The sequence below is a fragment of the Chanodichthys erythropterus genome, chromosome 4, assembly GCF_024489055.1.
Source record: "Chanodichthys erythropterus isolate Z2021 chromosome 4, ASM2448905v1, whole genome shotgun sequence".
NCBI classification, from domain to species: domain Eukaryota; kingdom Metazoa; phylum Chordata; class Actinopteri; order Cypriniformes; family Xenocyprididae; genus Chanodichthys; species Chanodichthys erythropterus.
Window position 1 is genome coordinate 36,182,599 of NC_090224.1, and position 13,059 is coordinate 36,195,657.

General features: G+C 39.4%; 1 protein-coding gene across 1 annotated transcript in view; it reads left to right on the forward strand.

Annotated features, from left to right (window-relative positions):
• The window catches only part of cdh2 (cadherin 2, type 1, N-cadherin (neuronal)), a 54,553-nt gene extending 42,545 nt beyond the window's left edge, over positions 1-12,008 (forward strand). Inside the window, exons 12-16 of the mRNA XM_067384847.1 lie at positions 2,138-2,371; positions 2,474-2,707; positions 4,194-4,333; positions 6,088-6,252; positions 8,978-12,008. Coding sequence (XP_067240948.1) covers positions 2,138-2,371; positions 2,474-2,707; positions 4,194-4,333; positions 6,088-6,252; positions 8,978-9,184 — 980 coding nt within the window. The 3' untranslated portion in view covers positions 9,185-12,008. The remainder of the gene's footprint in view (positions 1-2,137; positions 2,372-2,473; positions 2,708-4,193; positions 4,334-6,087; positions 6,253-8,977) is intronic.
• Positions 12,009-13,059: the final 1,051 nt, after the last annotated feature.

The window sequence follows — 13,059 nt, forward strand, 5'->3', positions numbered from 1 at the left end:
GCATTTTTTTAGAGTGTACAGTTGCAAGTTCCGCCATTACCAACATAATTCAATGATTCTGTGTTTCCTGAAACCATAGTTCCAACGAACATTTGGAGTAAATCAAGCAAAACAATAGAGAATAACAATAGCAAAGTGATCTTATAGCAAAAAATCTGACACTAATTCAATCTCAAAACCAATTAAATAGCAAAGTTATTACTCCATCTCCTGTGTGATGTCATTTACCACAGTTCTACATGTTTTTTATATGTGAGTATAAGTTATTACATTTTCAGGAAGCTCTTGTGACTTGCTAGTTAATTTGTGCTATAGTAGTTAAGCAGAGTTAATTTGGCGAACAAAAGTTGCATTGTGCAAACTGACTTCAGAACAGATTTTTTGGGGAGTGTCTGTGCTGTTACCTAAGTTGCATAATTAAATTTGTGAATTTGCTAAAACAAAACAATCCACTAAAACAATGCAGACTTAGAAATAAGCAATGCTAACTTAGCATTCTTAGTGAATTCCTGCCTCAGCTCAGTTAAATCTTTGTGTGGTGCTCATCGAAACCCTTTCCCACAAAGAAGGCTTTTCGCAACTAGTTCAATGCTGATTCACACACCTGATTCAATAAATTAAGGATACTTAGTCGTACTTGATTTAGTTGTTTTCAGGCTGGAACGGATTAAAAAATGTGCTGTGAATGCCAGCAGGAGAAGAAGAGAAAGCCGCAGCTCCATCAGCCTGCCTGTCTTTTGTTCTTTGTTTAAAGATCAGTGAAGTCGAAAGGTCTTGTTACTCTTGTTGAAACAGAAACTAAGCTCTTTTCTAAGTAGTACTGGTCCAGTCTGTGCTGGTTATAAGGGCTCTGGTTTGCAGACATTTCATGGATGTGGGCAGGATGATTGGATCTTATAGACTGTGCATTATGGTTTATAAATGAGTTATCATGCCAACCAACCCAGATGAGAGGAACTTAAAGTCATTAAACTGCTGTGGTTCATCTGTATTGTCAGTTTTCAACTAATAGTCTCAGGCTCAAATGTCACGCCCACGAAACATTCATAGTCATGAAGCATATTGCAAACAAGAACGTGCAATATACAGCAAGGGTTGTATGGAATAATCTTGAAGGCCTTGTTTCCACCTGGTATTAAGATGTGTTTTGGTCGGATCACAAGTGGATGGTGCTAAATACAGGTATAAACAGGGTCTAAAACGTTTTAAGTTTCTCCACTTTCAACCGCTTCCAGAGGTAGTCGAAAAAGCATTCGACTGGATTGTTGTATTGATTGTTATAAACGCTCATGTAGTCGAATGTATTTGAAAAGCCACAAAAGACCGTCTACTCTTCGCCTACTGACCTAATGCGTAAACATCATGGGAAGAGCCAGGCGGGATTTAAACTTTGAAGACCCAAGTTTGGGTTGAAGATGAAAAATGAACCAAGCACAATGTTCTCTCACCATTCCTGATTTCTAACACACACTCCTAATGTCAGAGCAGAAACGAAAGCTGAAGCTCTCCGTGTGTTTTTCCATCGTCTCCGGGTGCGTTCTTATGTAAATTGCTTGAGATTATTTCATCCATTAGATTGAAAGATCTGAAAAACCCATACATTTGTCAACCCATAGACAGGGTTGCCAGGTTTTCACAACAAAACTCATCCAATTGCTACTCAAAGCTAACCCTAAACAAGCCCAATCGCATTTCAAGGGGGGTCCCCGAGTAAAAATCGCGTTCTGGGAGGTAAAATCTGCTTTTTAGCAGGATTCCCCCTGTTAAAATTTGCATTCCCAGGACTAAATATCATGTTATTTGTGGTCGCTTCAACCTGTGGACATGAAAAACAGCCCATACACTCTCCCCTCGAAGAAATAAGGACAGAAGTGGTTGAAAGTGGACAAAAGAGATGGATTAAAACACCAGGTGTAAACAACTTGTGATCCAAATGACCAAAACACATCTTAATACCAGACCTTAAAGTCAGTTTATTGCATCTTTAGAAATCGTTAAACATCTTATGTTTTCATGTTGAAAATAGTGTTTAAAAGTTTTAAAATGTGATTAGTTGACTATTCTTAGTCAGAAGTTTGCCTACATGAGATGATGTTTGTATTGACTTTCCCTTCTTTTCCCTTCTGTCCGTCGACAGGTGTCCCCCCTGCGAGCGGGACGGGAACTCTGCAGATCTACCTGCTGGACATAAACGACAACGCACCTCGAGTCTTCCCTCAAGAAGCAGAAGTGTGCGAGCGTCCTGAACCCAACGCCATCAATATCACAGCCGTAGACGGAGACCTCAACCCCAACGCTGGGCCCTATGCTTTCGAACTGCCCAACCGACCCTCTGACATCCGCAGGAACTGGACACTGACTCGAATCAGTGGTACGCCACAACTCTTTATCAAAACACTCAATTATGGTTTTATTTTTCTTGCCAAACATTATCTGACGTGTGTGTTTTGTCATACTTGTGGTTGGTTTGTAGGCGATCACGCTCAGTTAAGTCTGAAAATTAGTTACCTGGAAAGTGGGATATACGAGCTGCCCATCAGCATCACAGACTCGGGTAACCTGCCCATGTCCAACACCACCTACCTGCGCATCAAAGTGTGCCAGTGCGATCACCACGGCGACTGCGTGGACATGGAACGCATCATGGCAGCCGGGCTGGGCACCGGAGCCATCATCGCCATTCTTATCTGCATCATCATCCTGCTGGGTAAGACACACACCAGACAGAGATTGTTTCTTCCAGGCAGTGGAGTTCTTATCAGTTGGTCACATTTCTGTCAGGCACATGTGATCTGTTTTTGGTCTTGGAGGCGATATAGTCACAAAAGACTGTTGTGGAAATGATAGGAACAGTTCTGTTCAGGGCTTGTGTAGCAGCCTCTGTGGCTAGTGGTTTTCACTGGCCATAATTTTGACATCGATACCATGGGGAAAAACTGCCATATACTGCAGATATTTTTAATATTATCATATAATCTGGCAGGACTTTAAGACCAGACGCACAGATCCGTTATACTGTTTTCTTTCTCAACTTTTTACATTCACTTAAAACAAACTGACTGTGTTTACGTGAAGACTCGCCAACACCAGCATTTTGACATTATTTTGTGTGTATTTGACTGTTTAAGTGCAATAAGCAGTGAAAAAGAACTCAATTTAGTACCGAGAGGCAGCTTTATGGTTCTGTTCACTTACGCCAATGTTTTCATTTGAATCAAAATCAAATGATGCTTTTCTACTTTAGCTGGGTTTCTATCCGCATATTTTTATTTAATATTTTATTTTAAAAAATGCTTGATGGAAACACCAAGAAGTAAATGCAGTTTCAAAAAATGTGCATAAAAAAAATTATAAGCACACTTGAAGTGGATAAATGCTTTATTCAGTAAGAAGACATAAACACAAGCTACGATAGAAACATTTATAGAATACATTTCTGGATGTGCATAAAAACACTCATGTGCTTTGAGATGTGACTGAATAATTCACTTTGGACCAATCTCATTGCATAAATATGGCTCTAGACTTCATGAAATGCTGCCAAAGCCAAAATGATGGTTACTGTCACCACCAAAACTGTTCGACATGCCCCCCAAAAAGAAGCCAATTTCCCTCCATTCATTAGCGATGAGATTTCTCAGAATGTCTCTGCACTCTAAAGTAATTTATTACGTTTAATAAAAGAGCCACAGTAGTTTCCCAGTGGCCACAACTTCCATTTCTATTTTGCTCAAACTTCCATGGAAGTGACAATTTGGTTCACGAACACATGGGATGTAGAAACTGTTTTCCGTTTAAATTAAATTTGCAGCTCGGATGGAGACACAGCTTATGATTAGCTCTCGCGCATTTCAGATTCTCCATCTGTACGGTTTTAAATCGCATTACTTGTGTTAATTTACCTGTTAAACTTTAAAGAAAAACAGCAGATAAAATACTTAACAGAATAGCTGAATAATATAAATCCAGTTTTTACTACCTTACACGCCCATTTTACTGAAAAATCACGGAAATCTCGGAAGCTTGTCTGAGCAAGCGACAGTAACTGAGGGGGCGGAGTTTGGAGATTTGTCCATTTTGGTTGGTGGTGCTAAAAATTACTCACTGCACCTATAACTGTCTGATCTCAAGTCATTTTGCTCGTTTTATATTGATCTCTCTCTCACTTTCTGTCTCTCTCTCTCTCTGTGCAGTGCTGGTGTTGATGTTTGTGATGTGGATGAAGAGACGGGATAAAGAGAGACAGGCCAAGCAGCTGCTGATCGATCCAGAGGACGACGTGCGAGACAACATACTCAAATACGACGAGGAGGGCGGCGGAGAGGAAGACCAGGTACATGCGCTCCCTCTCTACTGCTACCGCTGCCAGGCATACAGAATCATTTCAGCTAAGAATAACTCGATACAATCTAGCTTGTTTAATAAAAACATGTTAAAAAGTTTCATTTTAAGCAGTCGTTAAATGTTCACGATTTTAATTTGAGCTGCGTGGTGCGGTTTGAAATCTCGATGACTAATTTTCAGCATTCATTTTGCAAGTAATGCTGATTATAAGTCAGAGAATGGTAGACTAATTTTAAATTGATGAAACAGTTCCTGCTTTCCCTGGTGGTGTGAGCACGTATGTGTGAGACTTGTAGATTTGCATTTGAGTCAGACTTTGGTTTTTGTAAAGTGTCTCGGTGCTAAGCTGACACACACACACACACACACACACAACACACATTTTCAGTTTTTATCATTTTGGAGGCAATTCTATGGTTTTACAAGTTAATGATATTTTCTATCCCTAAACTCCCAGAGGAACCATTTGGCATTTTTCAGCTTTAATTAAAACATTAAATCTAAAGAAAACCATTAGTAATGCACTTAAGCCCGGGGAATACTGCATTTCCACCTGCCTCTACTGTTCTAGCTTTTCAAAGTAATAAGTGAGCGCTTACAGACACGTGTCATCTTTTATACTTGTCACGGGTATATTCTAACCTCATGCATATCCATTTTTGTTGTTCTTCCACCTTCTTCTTTGGTTTAATGCCATTTTCCATCGTTTTCTTCAAGTAGTTCTTGAAAACAGCAAGCCAGCTGTGAGTTTTGCCACATAGTGGACCAACCAATTAGTGCGGTCAATGACAGGCATGCGTGTGTGCACCATTTAAAAAAAAAAAAAAAAAAAATTTGAAGTACACTGACCCAGCTGATTTTAAAATGTAGTGGCAAATCGAAATTTGAAGCATACTTTCCTCTATCAGCTAGCTATGTAAAGGAAGAAATACCATAGAGTTTGATTCTTTTTATCCACTTAATATTTAAGGTAACAGCAGGCGTGGCCATTTTGTAACTTGAATGTGCTTCCAGTTATTTTAGCAGTATAAAAACAGTCTGATATTTTGCTTGATTTTGCAAACTGGTAAAGTTTCGCATTATTTTAATGGATTATCATAATCATAAACACTCGTTTTATGATTTTATAAATACTTGTAGCACAAAAATAGTGCTGTTTACTGCACTTTGTTATTCTACTAGTTATTTACCTATAGCAGTTGACAGAAGTCTCTCAAATTCACGGAAAAATAGTTTACTTTGGCATTGCTACATAAGGTGGATACAAAGCTATTTATGACAACTCGCTAACCTAAAAGAAATAAAATATGAGAATGAATAATTTTTTTTCTTTTTATTTACATTTTTGTGTTTAATTTTAATGTAATTGTTTTATTTATTTTATATGTAAATATACTTTAAGTATTTTATTTAGGGTTCTCAAATGTATTAATCATGATTAATTGTCTCTAACATAAAAGTTTGTGTTTATATAATAAATGTGTGTATATATTATTATATTTATATGTGTGTGCATGTCTGTGCCTGTGTGTGTGTGTATATATACAGTCAAGGTTTTATCATATTTAGCTAACTTCTGAAAAGAAAACCCATATGAATGTCCTTCATATGGAATAAAGCGAATTTAAATGGCATTACTTAATGTCAAAACTTTCCTTATTCTGCATGTAGATGTTTCCAGAAACCCATGTGCTTTGAGCAGACCCTGTTTAACCCTGTTTGCGATTGTCTGTGTTTCTTCAGGACTATGATCTGAGCCAGCTGCAGCAGCCCGATACTCTGGAGCCAGACATGATCAAGCCCGTCGGGATCCGCCGGCTGGACGAGCGACCGATGCACTCCGAGCCCAACTATCCCATCCGCTCGGCCGCACCCCATCCCGGAGACATAGGAGAGTTCATCCACGAGGTACGCCACTCTTCTGAAGTCGCGCCATATAAAATGGCTCGATGGCACCAGTGATAAGACTTAATGGTGATTGATTGGTTAATTGGAGCAAGTCCTTTTAGTTTTGTTGATCATTAGCCAGGCTCAGGGATTCAATATCTCATGCTTCACTCTGTGGATGCGCACCCTCCCACGCACACATGCAGACCTCACACGCTCCAAGCAGTGCGACTGCACTCAAAGCAGTGTGAGATTAGCAAGAAACTGCTTAAATCAGGCAATGAATTAAACATTACAGCTAAATGTAAGCAGCCTCACTTAAAAGACAGACAGGCTTTATATATGGCAGCGTTTGCCAATCGTTTCAACCAAACTGTATTTTAAAGAAACCTGTCAGTTAGGATTTTTTAGCTTTTTTTAGCGTTCGAACGTGAACAGATATTGTCACTTATGAGTTTTGTTTAAAGTCATTTTATGTCTGCAGAAAGATTTGTTTGGACAAGCGACTTCAAGATTCAGAATTATGTCAACTGAACGTCTATACAGTGTTTAGTCTATGTTAGCACTCTGTCTGGATAGTGTTATGCTAAAAATAGAACTTTATTTGTACAATATGGCAGTGTTTCAAAACCAAGTGAGCTGCTTACCTAGACAGCACCAGAGGAATTTTAAACAGTCAAACTGACCGTGCATTCGGATGTTTGATTCACTACCAAAATTGGTTGGGCACATGTAGTAAATCGAACATTTGAATCTGCCCAACAATGATGTGTTCTTGTCTATAAAAAGTTTGTGCTTCTGTTGCATTATCTATCTAAAGTTACGTCTGAAATGCTGTAATACATACCTAATACTAGTTGTTTCCCTTTTAAAGAAAATGACGTTTCAAGTGCTAGCTTTAGCATGATTAGCTCCTCTCTTTATGCTACATTGGGAAAGCAACTGTTGTGACCATGACAATTTCAGCTTTTTTTGGCTGAAGAACTTTGGCTCATACAGTATTTTAATATTTTCTATCGTTTTTGTTATCATTAAAGACAAAACATGCAAGCATAGGTGCTGATTTATGTTTCTGCCATTGGGTGCCCACCAGGGCTTGACATTAACACCCGCCAAATGCGGATGTATGTCTGCAGGGGCGTGTAATGCGGTCACTCCTACTAGCCACTTTGGCAGGTTGAATTTATATATAATATACACATTTTTTAAAATTATAGTCTTTTAAAATGGCATCTGAAATAATAAACAAAGTGCAATGTACTGTTGTCAAAAATATCAACTTTTCGATACATATCAATACTGAAATATCTGAAACGCTTCCAATACTCATTTTCCTCAGAATAGACACACGATACCAGCTGCTCTTTCTCTCTCTCTCACACACAAACCCTCCTCCCCTCACTCATTTGACTCATTCACTCTTTTGTTCTCATACCCAAAGTGTGCCACATAAAGCCTCTCTGTACTAAATTGAGTTCTTTTCCACTGTTTATTGAGCTTAAACAGTCAAATCACACTAAATAATGTCAAAATGCTGGTCTTGGCTAGTATTCACGTAAACACAGTGAGTATGTTTTAAGTGAATGTAAACAGTTGAGAAAGAAAACGCATGTGTAACAGTATAATGGATCTGTGCGTCAGGTCTTAAAGTGACAGCTAATAAACCTGCTGCCAAATGATGAGATAATATTAAAAATATCTATATGGCAGTTTTTCCCTATGGTATCGATGTCAAAATTGTGGCCAGTGAAAATGCTATTATTGGAAAACCACAGCAAAAAAGTTAATGTCAAGCCCTGGTGCCCACACTCTAAACCCCCTCTACCATCATTGGATTTAATTACTTAAAATGCAATTCATCATTGTGAAAAGCAGAAAGCACAAGCTTTTGTGTCCAGTTTTTATGCTGTAATGCTAAATATAAGGGTAGAATTGTGTGTGTTACGACCTGCCGGGACCCGATGTGAAGTCCGCCAATCAGAGACGTTCCCAAATCTCAATCGATTGTTTTGATTGGTTAAAATAAATGGAGAATATCTCATGTTGTTTGGCACCTACGCATACAATCAAGTGCTTAGTCAATAGAAGAAATGAAATAAAACTAAAAAGGTTAATATATTAGTATTTATAATATTCAAAGATCATAGGTTAAACTTCAGAGGATCGTTTTAAATGTTGGAGAGACTGCAGATTTCCAGAGAGGCAAGATACATTATTTCATAACAGGAAATAATAGTCAATCCACAGTGGTCTTTGTGTTCATTCAAATGGATTCACCTGCACACATATATTACAAAACAGTAGAGAATAGTGCATGTGAGATGGGACGCACACACTCTTTTACTTAATGGGTTTCAGTTCTATTGTCACTCCTTCCTCCTTCCTTCCTTCCTTCCTTTTCTCACTTTAGTTGTTTCTCATCCAGTGCCCTCACAGAGTATTCAGTGCTTCATTGTTTAATTGTGCGAGCTCAGACCGCGCGTTTCCAGAACGCAGCCGCTTATAAATAAACGCTTTAGCCTGTTCCAGAGCCCAGCATCTGTTTGCACGGCGACCCCAATCCTTCTCCCCTCCTCCTCTTTTGTTCCTTCTTTTCCTCCATCCCATCCCCCTCTTCACTTAAACAGAATACACTCGTACCAAACGAGTGATTCGACAAGAAAACGGTCGTACTAGATTATGTCCATGTGCTATTTTTGAAATGTGTGTATTTTAAAAGCACATCCGTTCTCGTCATGTTCCCTAGGGTCTGAAGGCGGCCGACACCGATCCCACGGCCCCTCCGTACGACTCCCTGCTGGTCTTTGACTACGAGGGCAGTGGCTCCACGGCCGGATCGCTCAGCTCCCTTCACTCCTCCAGCAGCGGAGGCGACCAGGACTATGACTACCTCAACGACTGGGGCCCTCGCTTCCGTAAACTCGCCGACATGTACGGAGGCAACGACGACTAGCTTACGCCATCACCGCAGGACCGCAGAAAGACAAGGGAGAACTGGAGGAGGAGGAAAAATAAAAGAAACAACATCAAAACAAAACAGTGTGGCACTTTTTTTTTAATTGCAGGACGTGGACAGTGTGCAGAATCAAAACAATGAAGAAACCAATATACCCTAAAGAGACAGAGAAACCAAGAGACGAGAAAGTGGAAGGAAGATCACCATGGCAACAAAACCAGGTCTCTCCGAGGCCCTCTGTTGCAGACGGAGGGGGTCTAATGAAGGAAATCTGCCTAGTTTGGGTTCAGTCCAGGATTTTTTCGCCTAAGTTTGAAGGATCATCGGTACGAAACGTATGAAGGAACGCTTAAAGAACGTTAAATGAATGCTAAGTTACACTTGAATCTCACAGTACAGAAGCACTGGGATATTACGTGCCTTTTTGTACATTTTTTCTTTTTTTTGTTTCGTTTTTTACATTTTTCTTTTTTTTCTGTCTTTGTTCATATGATCTGATGATGTTGTTTTTTTTTCTGTTCAATGGCTTTGGTGGCTCAGAGTTTTGGAGTGTTTATGTCGTGAGCCTGTTTATGGCGTTTATGCTTCTGTTTGCGTTTCTCACATCACGCTGTTCGTTCACGTCACGTATCAAAACGAAGGCTGTGGAAGAATGAGAGCGGCTAGACAGAAAGAACAGCTTTGTACAGTATGCTAGAAAATAGATTTCAGTTTCTTTTTTTTTCTTTTTTTGTTGCGTTTTCTTCTCTTTTTTAAAAAACAAAACAAAAAAAATGATATATATTCACTGTTTTTCCACCAAAACGTTAACTTATGCAGCCGGTTGCAAAATGGGAGACGAGCATTATTATTTGGTAGCAGAACTCTTTGTTTTGTTCATTTATTTTCTCTCTTTCTCTCTCTCTCTCTCTCTTTCTCTGCATTTTTTGAAGTGATTTAGTAATTTGCAAATGAAAACATTCTGTTTTTTGAAATGTCATCTGCCTTAGTCATCCTGGTATTCTTTCATGCCTGGTATTATTTCATTTTTTTACTCCACTGTAAATTAAATGGTGTGTACATAGTTTTTTGTTTCGTTTTTCCTCTTTTGATGTAGTCTACGAAGAAGAGCAGGGCGTGAAGAACTTGTATATGTATAATTTGGACTACAGACAAAAGAATTTTTGCATGTTTTTATCTTTTACGTATAAAACAGTCTTTCTGAAATTTATTTACACACGAATAAAGAAATGCCCACCTCGAAGGAGACTAAAGCGATTAAGTGAGACCGAAGTTTGGTCCAGATACCCGTTGTTTTCATCCCTCCCCTTTTCATGACGTAACATTCCTTTTCCATTTCGCCCAGTTAATGACCTTCCATTTGCCCGTCGTTCTCTAATTTCATTGCTTGACGTCCTTCGTCAAGGATTCCATGTTGACCTTCCGCTTCCTTTGTTCTTCTCTGCTACGTTCTGCATTTCCATTGTCTTCTCCCCCGGGCCACTCTCACGGATCAAAGAGGTCGACTGACGTTCGAGGCTCCGAGGCCATACTCCTAAACGCACGATCCTTCGGGATCTTCATGTTTGAACTAAACTGTAATGGTGGACCTAAGCCCTCATCATAACTGTCTCTGCCTGGTAGAGAACCGTAATGGTGTGTGTGCGTGTGTGTGTGTGTGTGTATCACTGGAGGGCCAATTAAAAGAGCAGGATGGAAGTACAATGCCAGTCCACTCACAAGGCTCACAGCCATAAGATGATTAACAGCTTTTTAATGGACGATGGCTGTCCAGAGTTCTGTGGGCTCTGTTTGCAATTACTTGTTGATATTATGACCCATTGCAGCCCAAATGACCAATAAAAGTCTAATTTTGGAAATGCGGATTTGTTGGTTTTCTTTGCTGGATTGATGTATTAGCTCTGTTCCGAAGCCTAGCAACTCCCTAGATAGGCAGCTGGCTTCTGAGGCAGGAACCTAAGCATCATGGGAGATCATCAGTGACTGATTTAGAATGCTCCTCATGGGTAGCAAATCACAAATAGCACTTCACGTGAGAGACTTGCAATTGATTTCAATGGCATTTGATGTTAGTATGTTGCTGAGCTAAAAGCTTTTTACTCTTAATAAGCATAAAAATTAGTGATGCACTGAAATTTCAGCAACTGAATAAATAATTCAGTTTCACATTTATTAATTTTTGGGGGGGGAGGGCTGAAATCACTGACCGGAGCACTATTTGGCATCTACTTCATGCACACAGCGTGGAAAAATGATACATCATGCTAGCTGCGTGGACAGACATACTTCACTGTGACTAAAAATAATGCTGAAATAACATGTAAAATTTGCTCGGATGAAATATCAAGAGGTGGCTCGTTGGAGAAGAACTTCACTATGACTGCTTTAAAGAGGACCTACTGTATTATGCAAAATTCGCTTTTACATGGTGTTTGAACATAAGTGTGTGTTGGCAATGTGTGAACATAACGACCCTATAATGGTAAAAATCCACCCACTCCTTTTTTAATCCCCATAAATCATAATGCAGTTTGGCATTTCTATGCAATGTGATGTCACACTGCTTAGCCCCCACCCACAACTTCTGACGGACTCTGCCCTATCAGCATAGACCCCACCCCCATGTTTATCTCCTCACCAGAGCATTTAAAGGTGCCATAGAACGTCTTTTTAAAAGATGTAATATAAGTCTAAGGTGTCCCCTGAATGTGTCTGTGAAGTTTCAGCTCAAAATACCCCATAGATTTTTTTTTTTTATTAATTTTTTTAACTGCCTATTTTATATGAGCCGGTTTAGGCTGCGGCCCCTTTAAATGCTCACACTCCCCTCCCCCGGAGCTCGCGCTTGCCTTTAACAGCATAAACAAAGTTCACACAGCTAATATAACCCTCAAAATGGATCTTTACAAAGTGTTCGTCATGCAGCATGTCTAATCGCGTAAGTATGGTATTTATGTGGATGTTTACATTTGATTCTGAATGAGTTTGATAGTGCTCTGTGGCTAAAGCTAACATTACACACTGTTGGAGAGATTTATAAAGAATGAAGTTGTGTTTAAGAATTATACAGACTGCAAGTGTTTAAAAAATGAAAATAACAACAGTCTTGTCTCCGTGAATACAGTAAGAAACGATGGTAACTTTAATCACATTTAACAGTACATTAGCAACATGCTAACGAAACATTTAGAAAGACAATTTACAAATATCACTAAAAATATCATGATATCATGGATCATGTCAGTTATTATCGCTCCATCTGCCATTTTTCGCTGTTGTTCTTGCTTGCTTACCTAGTCTGATGATTCAGCTGTGTACAGATCCAGACGTTCTGCCCTTGTCTAATGCTCTGAACATGGGCTGGCATATGCAAATATTGGGGACGTGCATATTAATGATCCCGACTGTTACTTAACAGTCGGTGTTATGTTGAGATTCGCCTGTTCTTTAAACAAATGAGATTTACATAAGAAGGAGGAAACAACGGTGTTTGAGACTCACTGTATGTCATTTCCATGTACTGAACTCTTGTTATTCATCTATGCCAAGATAAATTCAATTTTTAATTCTAGGGCACTTTTAAAGTCAGTATACATGAAGCGAAAGTTTTGATTGTCTTTTCTTCTCTACTGTGATGTCTATCCGAGTGAAACGGCATCTGAAATAAGAGGGCTTGATTTCGTCCTTCGGGAATTGATTGGATCATTGGAAGTTGGGCGTTGCTAACAAAATGGAGGCAGATCTGAATGCCCGTTTGGGGATTTCTCTCCACTGGACTCACTGCGAGCACCCTCATGTTACTGTAAGAACTTTATTTATTGAGGATGACAGTCAACGCCACTAAACAGCGAGAGAGACTGACTGACTGACTG